Raw genomic sequence first — 14,044 nt, forward strand, 5'->3', positions numbered from 1 at the left:
TGAATATGATGACAATTTTCATCATATAGAAAATAGAGGGACTTGTAGAATTCCATGTTTTTGGTCAAGCACAATACCTCTAAGATAGCAGTGCACTTAATTAGAATCATTAAGAAGTCAAAGTCTTCATCAAATGTTGTTATTGGGGTCAAAGTCTTTGTTGGGGTTTACTTGGGTGTGGAAAATTCTTAGTGCCATAAAATTTCTTCCTTGGCTAAACGCAAAAAGGACGGTGGAAGAGTTTTCATGACATCCATTCTAGATGGGCATTCACAAATTAGGGAGAATTGTCCAAAAGTCCCCAACCTATTGCGGTTTCTTGGAATTCAGTCCTAAACCTTTTAACTTTGCCAATTGAGTTCTAAACATTTTCACTTCTTGCCGATTCAGTCCATCCGGCCAATTTTGGCAGGAAAATGCTGAAGTGGACGTCACCGGTGCCACGTAGGACTATCGGCGATATGGACAATTTTAAATAATATTTTAATATTTTAAAATATTTTTGGAATTTTTTTATTTTTTATTTTTTTTTTTTTTTTTTGGCTTTTTTTCGATGGCCGGCCACCGGCCATAGGCCACGGCCGGCTGGCCTCTCCCGCCACAGGCGAGGCCCGTTCCGCGACGGCAACCCCGGTGAGGGCGCCCGGCCCCGGCAAGAGCCGACCTCGCCGGATCCGGCTGGGAGCCCTCGCGGGGTCGCCCTAGCCCAAGCAAGCGTCGCCCTAGCCGGTTGGGCGGCGGCTAGCCATCGCGAGGCCAACGCTTGCCTGGGTGAGGGCGACCCCTGCGAGGGCTCCCCTCGCCGAGATCTCGGCTAGGTCGACTCTCGTCGAGGCCGGGGCGCCCTCGTTGGGGGTCGCCATCGCCCGGCTGGGCCTCGCTGCGGCGGGCAAGGCCAACCAGCCAGTGGTCGGCCGTCGCCTATAGCTGGTGGCCCGGCACCGGAAAAAGCCAAAAAAAAAAAAAGAAAAAACAGAAAATAAAAATATTCAAAAAAAAATTAAAAATATTAAAATATTATTTAAAATTGTCTACGCGCAACACCAGCAGCATCCACTTCAACATTTCCCGGCCAAAATTGGCCAAATGGACTGAATCGACAAGAAGTGAAAAGGTTTAGGACTCAATTGGCAAAGTTAAAAGATTTATGACTGAATTGGCGAAACCGCAATAGGTTTAGACTTTTTGGACAATTCTCCCACAAATTAGTGCTAGAATGTTAAATTTTATTAATTGTTTTTACTTGAAATATCATATCTAGCATGAAATTGAATTTTTCTACATGTACACGATGCGGAAGCCTTCCCCACTTTTTTTGAATGACGAGTTAGTCAAGTTTATTGTGGCAATTCTCATTTCATAGAAACGCGTGGCTCTAGTTACTACCGTCTGGTAGACGAAATTGAATAATCCATAATGAAGAAAATAGTCATTTATGAACATTTTCCAGTAAATAACCTTGAACCTCTAATATCCCTATTTACTATTGTACACAAGTGAGATGATAGGTACAAATCCAAGATCTACTATTCAGTTGCAAGTAAAAGATGCAATCTCTAAATGACATTTCAAGCCGACAACTTTTCCATTCCTTGATCTACATGGCACACAATTAAATTGGACATCTTCTCAACAATTTTTTGGTCCATGAAATCTTATGCCTTCTGCTTTGGCTTCTTCATCCATTTGACTTCCCTTTCCTCAATCTTTCTCACAGTTCTCACAAGCCATTCGAGTTTTCTAGTTTCACATGAAATGGATGCTATGGAGATTCTAATTGCAATTCTCAATTAAGATAAACTGATGAAATATCTTTTAAGTTTGATAAAAATGCTTGTCAAGTATGTTACAGTTACAAAAACTAACAACACAAGTAATGATATTGAGGTTCCATACAAGGGCGTCCTCGATTACTTCCAATCCTGCATCTTTGTTCGTACATTTCGATGCTGTGTAAAAAAAAAAAAAAATTCCTCATAAACTTCATTCGGAGTATCAAGAAGGATGATGGACACGAGTGTTGCAGAGGTCGAAAGAGATCGAGAATCTCTATCAATTTTAGTAACCATCCAAGGATGAAGTTGCTCACAAGGTTCTGTCCATTGGAATGAAGTTGCATATGATAAAATTATTTAGAAATGGGTCTGGTCTCACGGTTCCAGGTACACAAAGCGTGGGCCAAAGATACGATTGGGCCTACGAAAGCAAGCCCAACCGAAATACATTAAGTTGACTCATAAAATTGAGGACCAGGCCCAACTCACTTAGACTAAATCAAGCCCAAAATTACCAAACCCGCTCAAGCCCACCTATTCAAAGCCCATTCGAAGGGGAACAAAAAAATGGAAACGACGAGCTTTAAACAAAGCCAGCAACTTTCATATGTGACGCTACGCAAAATCCAAGAGATCGAGAGCATTGGACTTAGCTGTAATGGTCAATGTCCTCAACGCGAACGTGAGCTCTCGAGACGATGCAGCGACAGCAGCAACAGCGTCCGAAACAACTACTCATTCCCACATTCAGCTGCAACCATGGCGATGATCTGGATCGCCAAATCCGACTCGCAATTTGACTCGACTCAGCTTCCCGGTTATGCTCCTAAAGGTTCACGATAGGGCTTGCTTAAAAATTGGAAGGACAAGCCCACCAAGTCCGAGCACGGGTGTAAAAGTAAAACCTCTCTCTGAGTCAAACAGAACGTGCGTCACTCAAAATCGCCGTTTCATCTCAACTCTCCCATCAAGCCAGAAGAATCAGTGAACTCAGCACCCTCATTTGAACCTTGAAATCGTGTATAATCTCGAAGGAGATGATATGGCTCCAAGCTAAGCCTCACGTGGAGAGCGGAGGGAGGACAGCAGAGAGAGAGATTCCGCTTGGCTTCGTTTTCTGAAGACTTGGACCAAACTTCATCCGAACGAGAGAAAACCAGAAACCCAAGAGACAGTTTCGTGACTAAAAGCTCGGAAAGGTTGTGTCAATCCCTTACGACGAGGCGAAGTCTGTGATTGGACAAAGTACGGCAACCGACATGGAAGCGGAGCAGAAGAGAGGTGACTTAGAGTGGAGGCGAGCGCTAGTGAGCTGGAGGTAAGCTTCCGGTGATGAACTGAGTGGTGACCTCAAACCAGAGGAAGAAGTTGCGGTGGCCGACAACCATATTGCAAAGAGAATTGAGAGCTGAGAAAGGAATTCTCGCCCTCCGTCGCTGTGAGCGAGAAGTGACGGCGCGAGCAGGAGAAGCGATGACCGAGCAACTGCTAACGAATGGCCGTGCTGAGGGAAGAGTTGCCGGTGGCCGCAAGTCGATGAGAGCCACGAGCACGAGAGAACGAGAGCCCTCTAGAGCGAATTCTCCACTATTCCCTAAACGCGTGTGCGCGTTTTCCCTTCGGGAAAATAAAATTAAGCATCAACGAACTCGGATCACATCCACCCAAAAACAGTCCGAGATACGTCTAATCGTTAACATAGACTCGGAAAGAGTTGATTCGATCCTAATCCGAAACATGCTATTTCGGCTATTCTCCTTCACCAGAAAAAAAGTGTAACAGGGTAAGAGTGTTGCATTGTTAATGGACAGAAATGAAGCTGCGACTAGCAACTGGATCGACGACAGAATCTCCGATCGTCGTTAAGGATCAGAGTCAGGGTCCAACGAACAGATCTCGAGTGAGACCTTGTCGCTTTAGGACCTCAAGCCATGAATCCGAGCAGAAGGGAGCGAGTTCTACGTTACGTCGAAGGTCGGAACCAATGAAGGTGGATGGTTAGGAGACGAGCTCTTCAGGGTACTCTGGTCAAGAAAACAGGGGCGAATAGAAGCCTTGGTGCGATTGCGGGAGAAGTGGGATGATGGGCAGTGGAGCGGCAACGGCCGTGTGTCGTGAGGCGGAAGACCAACGGAGCGGGGCGAGAATGAGAAAAGAAAGGGAGGAGAGGCCGGGTTGGACGCGCACTAGAGAAGAGACAGGCCGAGCAGATGCAGGGTCACGGGCTGGGCCCAAGAGGCCTGATTCAATTTTTCTTTTCTTTTTTCAAGTAAAGATGGTTAGCCAAACTGGGAAAATTAGGTTTCAACAACTACTTGCTACTTTCTTTTCATCAAGTGACCACTCAATTCACACATCTATAATAACTATTCATCCCACATCAACTTAATTAAGTAATCACTCAATTCGTGAAAAAACTTATTCTTTTCTCTACACAAGTGAAAAGAAGTAGCCTATATTAAATAATCACGCAATTCCTAAAGACACCGGCGATCACGCACACTAGTCGTATGTACCTCGTGACTGGCCTATTTATTAAACCAAAATCAAATCATGTCTCGCTTTTCTTATGGTTTCAATATTATCCCTTGAAAAAAGGAAATAAATAAGTTTCCACAAGAAGCAAGGATAAATTAGATCTTATTTTATTTACTTGGATGAGACTACGCTTAAATGATAAAAAGGCCAAAATAATAAGTTTACTCATCATATTACAATGCAAAGAATGACAGTTGAGATTCTCATCTTTGATAAGATCTACAAGCATTCCTCCTACTTCTTTCTCATATTAGCTCCTTTCCTTTCAAGCAACCCTGCGAGCCATTCAAATTTTCTAGATCCGAGAACAACATATCCTAGAGAGACTCCACCTACGGTTCCACACCCATAACCCATCAATATGGCTCTCCACTCAAACCAGCCTCCATGCCCTGTATCATTTTCTCGAAGAATGGTTAAAGGTGGAATTTCTCGTGGATTGTTTGTGCATGTCTTCGACAATGGAAATCCGCATAGTCTAGGATTCATGGCAAACGAGTCGCTCTTGAATGTGTTGAATTGTCTTCCTCGAGGAATAGGTCCGATGAGCTGATTCTCTGAGAGGTTCAAGAATGCAAGAGATGTCAAATCCGCTAGTTCTTGAGGAATGCTTCCAATGAACTTGTTTGAAGAGAGGTCTAGCCATTCAAGTTCAGTCAAATTGCCAGTAGACAAAGGGATATAACCCGTGAGATTGTTGTGGGAAAAGTTTAGCCCTTTGAGCGACTTTAGGTTTCCAATATACACAGGAAGCTCCCCACCAAAATGGTTGCTCGATAAGTCGATACTTGTGAAAACAGTTAGAATTTTCACTAACCGTATCTCCAGTCCTTTCATGGTCACCATGACTGAATCTTGATAATTACCATCTCCCATATACTGTGGCTTGCCTTGTCTTTTATCTTGATACATCATGGCAGTAAGCTTCATAATATAACTAACCGGTAAAGGACCACTCAAATTATTATTGGACAGGTCGAAGATGCGCAATTCAGAAAATGAGTGAGCTTCTCTATGACTACTCACGAAGCCATGGAACATGTTGGACCTCAAAACAAGAACTTGTAGCTTGGGAAGGGTTCCTAACCAATCGGGGAATGTATCCTTCATTCTATTGTTGCCGAGATCCAAAACTTCCAAATTTTCACAATGTAATAAGGACCGTGGCAATGTCCCTTCAAATCGATTCCGACTGAGGTCGATGGTCCTTAGTTTGTTATCCTCAGCAAATTTTCTAGGGATCACACCGTGAATCATGTTCATGCCGAGGTTGAGGACCGAGAGATTTTTGCTAAAGCTCATCAAGCACTCTGGCAAGGTGCCCATCAAACTATTATTGGACAAGTCGAGGACTCTGAGCTCAGTGGCATTGCATATCAAAGGGGGAACCTTTCCACCAATCTTGTTGTTTGCACTAAAATAGAATCGAGTGGTGGGTGGTGGAATTGGAAGAGGACCTTCGAATTTGTTGTTGGACAGATCAACGATCCATAGATTCAACATATGGAGAAAATATTCTTCCGGCCATTGACCCCCTAAATTATTGTTTGATATGGAAAAACTAGAAAGCACGGAGGGATGAAATGGAACAGATGGAGGATCAATTTGGCCATGGAATTCATTGAACTGAAGAGCGATGAACCATAATGAGGGAGATTCTAGCAACCACTTCGGAAAAGTATCGTTGATTCTGTTGTGACTCACGTTTAGCACGCCCAATGATGCACAACTGTCTAAAGACCGTGGTAATGTCCCTTCAAGCTTATTGGCACTCAAGTCTAGACTCGAGAGGTTGGCTAAATTTCCCAAACATTGTGGAATAGAGCCAGAGAGATTGTTACGAGCCAACCTTAGAAATTTAAGGGAACTTACTTTGCAAATGGAAGAGGGAATCTCTCCACTGAAGCGATTGTCGGTGGCCTGAAAGGAAACTATAGGGAGTGGTGGAATTGGAAGTGGGCCCTGGAATAAGTTGTTGCTAAGTTTAACACTGATCAACTCTTTCCAACGAAATTGTTGTATGCCTCCCTCAATAAGGTTACTAGAAATATCAAGAGACCGTAGGGTACATTTCCCTACATCCCAAAACCATCTTGGTATTTGACCGCCAATCTTGTTTTTGGAGAGATCTAACTCTCTTAGCATTTTTAAAGAGTTCAGAAAATGAGGGAACTCGGTCAAGTTGCAGGAAGGCAAGGCCAAACTCTCAAGCTTCGGAAATGTGTGATTCATACTATTGTACATTAGATTTAGCTCAACTGTAAGACAAAGGACTTGCAGATTTTTCAGTGTCGAAAAGACTCCCAAGTCTAAAACACCAGTGAAGTTGTTAAAAGAAAGGTCTACATACATGAGTTGTTCAAGCTTTACAACAAATGACGGGATATGACCAATTAATTCATTGTGTGAAAGGTCCAAAGTGGTTAATTTTGTTAAGTTCACAAGCGACGAGGGAATCGATCCAGTCAATGTGCAATTGCGAAGATACAGAGTTTTTAAATTCTTGAATTCACCGATTGAATCGGGTATTGTGCTCGAAATGCTTGTATACAAGAGGGTTAATGATTCAAGAGACCTGCTCCAATTAGACTTTGGAAAAGAAACCGTGAAATCATTGAAGCCCAAATTGAGATCAAGGAGGTTAGGCAAGCTAAAAATGTTGGGGGGAAGTTCCCCTTGTAATGTGCAATCAAACGCACTGAAAAAGGTCAAGGAGGATGATAAATTCATGAAAGAACTGAGCAAAACAGCAGACATGTCTATGAGACCGAGGTTAAGTTCCCTCAACTTTGTCAAATTCTGAACAAGGATTTTGAAACCAGTATTTTCAATCTTAAGACGTTGCATCCGAAGCATATCATCGACCTCATAGTTCTCAGAGAGATCAAGTAAAACAAGTTTAGAAAGGAAAGAAATTTCAACAGGAACTAAACCAAAAAAATTGGAATAAGAGAGATTGAGGTGCCTCAATTCAACAAACACACTTAGTTCAGGCAAAATGGGTGAGGTACGGAAATTGTTAAAAGCAAGGTTGAGGCTCTGAAGATGGCGAAGTGCAAAGAGTGAACTGTTAGAACGGAGGGTCCCCTGCAGACAGCTAAATGAAAGATCGAGGCCGATAATGTTACCCGTTACATTGTCACAAGTGACACCGTCCCACGAGCAGCAATCCAAGCCGTTCTTCCATGTAGTCATTTTCGGCTCACAATTTGAGTCAGTATCAGTTTCAATTGAGAGGGAATCGTTGAACTCAAGTAAGGCATCACTTTGGACCGAACGACATAATTGCGCTGTGGAGAAAGGAAGGTTTAATAACAATTGCCCAAAAAGACAAAAGAGAAAACAGAGGGACCGATAGAATTCCATGTCTTTTGGTCGAGCACAATGCCTTCAAGACAGCAATGCACTTAATTATAATCTTATAGAAGTCAAAGTCTTCTTCAAAAGTGGTTAATGGGGTCAAAGTCTTCGGTGGTGGGGTTTACTTGGGTTTGGAAAATTCTAACTGCCATAGAATTTCTTCCTTGGCTAAATGCGTAAAGGACGGTGAGAGAGTTTTCAAAACATCCATTCTAGATGGGCAATAAAAAATTAGTGCTAGAAAGTTGAACTTTACTTTGTTTTTATTTGCACCATCATGTTTAGCATGGAGTAGGATTTTTCTACATGTAAATGATGTGGAAGCCTTCTTCACTTTTCTTGCAAGACATATCGGTCAAGTCTATGGCGGCAATTATCATTTCATAGAAAAACGTGGCTTTGATCAATACCATCTAGTATACGAATTTGAATAATCCATAATGAAGAAAACAACCATTTATGAACATTTTCCAGTAAAATAACATTGAATCTCTAATATCCCTAATTACCATTGCAAGTAAGTGAGATGATAGGTACAAGTCCAAGATCTAGTGTTGACTTGCACGTAAATGATGCAATCTCTAAATGGCATTTCAAGCTTATCACTTTTCCATTCCTTGATCTACACGGCCCATGGTTTTTTTTTTTTTTTTTTTTTTTTTTAACAAACTACAGGGCCATGGTTTAATTGGACATCTTCTCAACAATTTCACAGTCCATGAAATCTAGTGTCTTCCACTTTGGCTTTTTCATCCATTTGGTTTCCCTTTTCTCCATCCTGGTTGCAGTTCTTGCCAGCCATTCAAATCTTCCAATTTCGCATGAAATGGATGCTATGGAGATTCCAATTACAATTCAATTAAGATAAACTGATGAAATATCTTTTAAGGTTGATAAAATGCCTGTCAAATATGTTACAGTTACAATAACTAACAACACAAGTGATGATATTGAGGTTCCATGCAAGGGCGTCCTCAATTACTCCCAATTCTGCATCTTTGTTCGTTCATCAGATGTTGTAAAAGAAAAATTCCTCGTAAACTTCATTCGGCGTATGGCGAAGGATGACATACCCGAGTGTTGCAAAGGTTGAAAGAGATTGAAAAATCTCTATTGGTTTCAAGACCCATCCAAGGATGAAGTTGCTCGTAAGGTTCGGTCCATTGGAATGAAGTTGCACAAATCTAGGTGCTTTGCTTATCAGGGGGTCGATATTATTCCAAATTCCAATTCCCAAAATTTTTCTGGCAAAAACATACACATTTGCATCTTCATGGCTCCATTTTTTCAGCGCCTTCCACGCGGAACCCCACATCATGCTGCTTGAGAAAGACACAAACCGCATGTCTTTCACTGCAGCTTTTGAGACTGAACCTGTTAGAAAGGATTGAAGCAATTGTCTGGGCAATTCTTCCAGGATAAATAGCTAGCTCCTTTGGAGCCTTTCAGGTATTTACAAAGAATTTCAGTTTTATTGCCTCTTCCTTTGGAATTATACCATGCACCCCCACATTAGGCAGTGAATCTCTTGGGAAGCACGCTAGTTCAGGAACGTCCAGTGCACCGCAGTTTCCTGAACGTGATTATGATTGCTATCTTACTATAAAAACTTTTTCCGGCTAATAAAGTCAACTCAATTTCTCTTAAACTTCGTCTCTTTGGCTGAAATTAAGGCCAGCATAGGATTTTCATATAAGCTTGATTAACAAAGCTTAAACCCCGAGTCCTTCCGGCTTCATAGCCGAGTGTCAAGTCACCATCTCTATGTAACGGACGGATAGAGGTACTTCATGATTAAGTCACAGTTCATCAACCTGATCATCCGTTAACTAATGCTTATAGCTTCCTGTGCCTTCTCCCCATAGCCTTACAATGTTAATATGGTAAATAGCATAAATTGAACATTTTCTGGAGATACAAAGAGTGCAAGATCTTTGGAAGTCAAGCGTCTCAAGCAGCTATTTTCTTTCAATATCAGTAAGGCTCCGGTAGAAACCGAATGTGAGCAATCAATGATCTATATTGGACTCTGATCCAACTTGTATGGATGCAACGACTTCAATATTTAAGAGTTGAGCGGCAGGCTCATCATTTTCAATCATTCTCACCCTGATAATCTATCCAAACACGCCAAAGCACATGCTCAGATCCATACATGCCGAATCATTCAATATACTTATATCCTTATAAAGAAGAAATCAATATAAGCAGCCTCCAACATAAAAATTTCATGCACTCTCTTTCAATCTTTCTCAAGTGAAGATCACTTCAAACAGAGGTCACGAGTCTTAAAACAAATACAACTGATAAGTTCAGAAGTTTTCAAAGCAACTTCACACTTGCTTCTCTCACAGAATCGGTAACCGCTTTGACTTTGCCATGATACTTTTGTTCTCTTTTCAAGTGGACGGCGACAGTAGGGATGCCCTTGAGCAACAGCCTCTCTCCTAGTATCTTTCCCATCTTGCAGCTGCAGCCACATCTCGAGTTGAGTCCATGCTTGGTCTCAAAGCCTTCTCTTGCGAGCTTGCCGAAGACGCCACAGTAGCAGTTGGGGAATGGATGACTTGGGCACTTACAAACTTGTTAGTGAAGTGCATCTTCAGAACATAAGGCTTGAGAAAGTTTATTATTCTCGGTGGCTTCGTTGGCAGTGGGATAACCATCTCTAAGTTGGGGAATGGATGACTTGGGCACTTACAAACTTGTTAGTGAAGTGCATCTTCAGAACATAAGGCTTGAGAAAGTTTATTATTCTCGGTGGCTTCGCTGGCAGTGGGATAACCATCTCTGAGTTGGGGAATAAATATAACGAACTTCGAATTGCTACGACGAAAGCACCAAAGTCAGATAAAAGGTAAAATAATCAAAAAATTAGAATGTTCATCTTTTCCATCCCTCTTTATGTCAAGGCCCAGTATGTTTGTTGTGGTTATATAAAAGTCAGCTTTTTCATGACAAAAGAAGAGAAGTATAATCCACAAGCCTTAAGCTTATAGTGTAGTAAACTGTAATAGAACTATACTGGAAACAAGATCTTTGTAAATAAGTAACTTAGGGTGCATTTATTTCATGGAAAGCTCAAGATTAAATGAGAAATATTTCCATCATCTATGAAAATAGTTAGTCATAAATTGTGGTCAATAGTGCAAACATTCCTTGACTAATTTTTCTAAGTAATATAACCAATCATCTTTTGAAAAATATTTTCTGCAAAACTAACACACCCTTAGTTCCCACACCAATGCACTAGAACAACAAAAAGCATTAACAGCCGAGAGGTATTATATTGACCCTGACTGCTGATAAAGTATCTCATGAAGTAGTCAAAAGACTGATGTATGTGATGTATCGAGAAAACTACACTTGAACAAAGCCATCTCGTGTCACAACAGAAAACCGTCCTAACATAACTCAGTTTTGATTAGTTTTTCTCCATTCCACGTTTCAACGGCATATCATGTGTTAAACAACGGGATAAAAACACTATAAGTGCCATAACTTGGCATAAAGGGACACTTAAGTGCCATAACTTTCGAAAGGTACACTTAAGTGCCACATTTAAAGAAAAGTGGGACACCTGAGTGTCACATCCGGCCGGCCGGAAATCATACGTGGCAATTAAATATTAATATTTCTTGCTGAGGTGGCTCGTCGGAGAACCGAGTCAGCGCTAATTCACCAAAAACGACGTCGTTTTGGCATAATTTGATTTTAATATAATATAAAAATTAATTAAATTAAATTTAGAACAAAATAATAATATAATTTATATTTATTATTATTATTATTATTTAAAAAAAAAAAAAAAACGGAGGAGGAAGGCAGCCGGCGGATGAGGGTTGAGCCCTCGCCGCCGCCGCCTCCCCGCTATCGTCGAAAGGTGGGGGAGGGTTGGCCGGGCCGCTGAGCCCGGGCCGAGGGCCGGCAACCCTAGCCGATCGACGGTGAGGGCCTACATGCCCTTGCCCCAGATTTGGACAAGGGTTGCGGCCCTCGCCTAGATTCGGTGAAGGTCGGCGACCCTCGCCCGATCTAGGGCGAGGCACGTAGGCCCTTGCCACCGGTTGGCGAGGGCCTCGGTGGCCCTCGCTTAGCCCGGCCAAGGGCCGCCACCCGATGGGGGTCGCCTCGGTGGGCGGTGGCCCTTGGCCCGGTCGGCGAGGGCCGCCAACCCTCGCCGGATCTAGGTGAGGGCTTGCGAGCCCTCGCCACCGGCCGCCCGGGTTGCTAGCCCTCGGCCAAGGCTCGGCGACCTCGACGACCCTCCCCCTCCATCGCCGGCCCTTCCCGGCGATGACGGGAGGTGGCGGCTCAGCCCTCAACCGCCTTCCCCCTTTTTAAATATTAAAATTATTATTTTTAAATATTTTAACTAAATTTAATTTAATTCATTTTTATATTTTTTTATCACGTCAGTCCAAAATGACGTCGTTTTTGTATTATTTGGCCACGTTAGCGTGCAAAACAGCATCGTTTTGCACTTGCTTTGCTAGAAAAATGCCACGTATGCAATTTGGTTGGATTTTGGCTGAATTGGCACTCAAGTGATCAACTTTGCTCCGATTTTGGCACTTAAGTGTACCTTTCGAAAGTTATGGCACTTAAGTATCTATTTCTGTCAAGTTATGGCACTCCAGGGTCCGCACCTCGTTAAACAAGCAAAGATAGTTCTCTTCTACATTTGACTCCTCTTTCTTGACTTTCATTAAACACTCAAGTGGGCAATTTCCGAAAGACCATAACCAAGCATCCCGGAAAGCCGTAAGATACAGCTTTTAAGCTGCAAACTAAGAAAGAAACACAAGAGCGAACCAATATCACGCGAAACGGACCCGAAAGAACACAAATTAGTCCAGAATTTTCCCAGGGAATCAACCAGAAAATGCAGAGCAACCGGGTCTAACTCTGACCCCACAATGCACATCCACTCAAACAAGAAAGCACTAGTGATGGACCCTTTTGACAGGAAGTATCACGCTGGCGAATGCACGACTGAGCTGCAAAATCCAACCAACGACATCTTCAGACAGCGAGATGCGAAGCGGGGGTAGAGGAGCACGGAGAAACCGAGAGACTATGAAAGACACGGAAGCACATGGAGGAGCCCCAGATGGGCGGCCTGTCATTGAAGATCCGACCCGACCCAAATTGACCACGAGAAATGTCAATACTCAATACTCGAAACGAACCAAATCGTGTTCATTCACTCGATCCGATCCAACCCACAAAATAAAGAAAGCAAAATGACTTATATTAATATTTATATTTTACTTCTTAGCAAATGTTATTTCGTATTTAGGCTGCTTAGAAAATATAGATGATTTATTAATTACCGAGTGACTGGAAATTGTTTTATTTCTTCTTCCAAATCAATGTTTCGATATTATAACAAATAGTATTTCAGAATTTAAATTGTCAACATAACTCGTCATATTAGAATTTCTCATAAAAATTACAACTTTTGATATTCAAAGTAAATGTAGTTTTTTTCCCCCTCGATAGCAAGAAGGATTGGCATTCTGCTGCTCTGTCAAATTTCTCTGGTCTTTATTGCCCGCAACCATGTTTTTGGGGGCCTCGAATGAGCAGAGGGAGAGGAAACACCCTGGCTGCAAAATTCGCCATCCAGGTCGTCTTCGGGCACGGCCACATGCTTCCGGCTGATCTGCGTGGTTCCGCGCGTTCTCGGTGGCAAGCAGAAATGTCGGGGTCGTCTACAGGCTGCGAGGAAGTGGACGAGTCGGTGTCTAAGCTTTCTTATCTGCTCGCACAATGTTCAGCTAGTCGGGCCAAGCGCGAACACTCGCAACTATATCCATCTCGCCAGAGTTTTAAAAGCATTGCAGTTACATCGACACAATATGATTTTCCACGCCAATCATGTTTCCTAAACTATGTCCTCTGATTCAATCGCAGGTTTGAAACTTTTCGGACTAAATTAGCAAAACTTCAAAAGAGGACTAAATGGACACACGAAAAAAGGTTTAAAAAATTTATGAGCGAATTAACAAGTTTATAACTTTTTGGATAATTATCCTCAATTGTCAATGATAGTTATTATTCTTTTGTAATTTAATGTATGCAAAACTGAGGGTTACGTTTTTTCCACTCCTCTTTTGACTTAGACACTTTGTTTTTTGTATTTTAACCATACTCTCCTTGTGAGGCCCATTAGTTCTCATGCAACTCTATAAAAGTGATTTTTTTAATTATTTGGTCATTGTTTCTTGTTTTTTCATTGCGGTCCCACTTACTTTCTTTTTCTTTCTTTCCACGCCTTTGATGCCTCGGTTCATTCTCTGCTTTTGCAAATCGTCTCTCTTACAAGCCATTATCTTCTTTCTACATTTCCCACTTCTTATTTTGCT

At 42.1% G+C, this 14,044-nt stretch overlaps 1 protein-coding gene and 1 pseudogene across 1 annotated transcript; both read right to left on the reverse strand.

Moving 5' to 3' along the window:
• Positions 1 to 4,547: 4,547 nt before the first annotated feature.
• LOC120296015 (receptor-like protein 33) lies at positions 4,548 to 5,816 on the reverse strand. The gene has a single exon (XM_039317661.1). It carries the CDS (start codon positions 5,814 to 5,816, stop codon positions 4,548 to 4,550), a length of 1,269 nt encoding a protein of 422 aa, XP_039173595.1.
• Positions 5,817 to 9,872: 4,056 nt separating this feature from the next.
• On the reverse strand, positions 9,873 to 10,339 carry LOC120289010 (annotated as a pseudogene).
• Between the last annotated feature and the right edge of the window lie 3,705 nt (positions 10,340 to 14,044).

This window comes from Eucalyptus grandis, chromosome 1 (assembly GCF_016545825.1).
Source record: "Eucalyptus grandis isolate ANBG69807.140 chromosome 1, ASM1654582v1, whole genome shotgun sequence".
Classification (NCBI taxonomy): domain Eukaryota; kingdom Viridiplantae; phylum Streptophyta; class Magnoliopsida; order Myrtales; family Myrtaceae; genus Eucalyptus; species Eucalyptus grandis.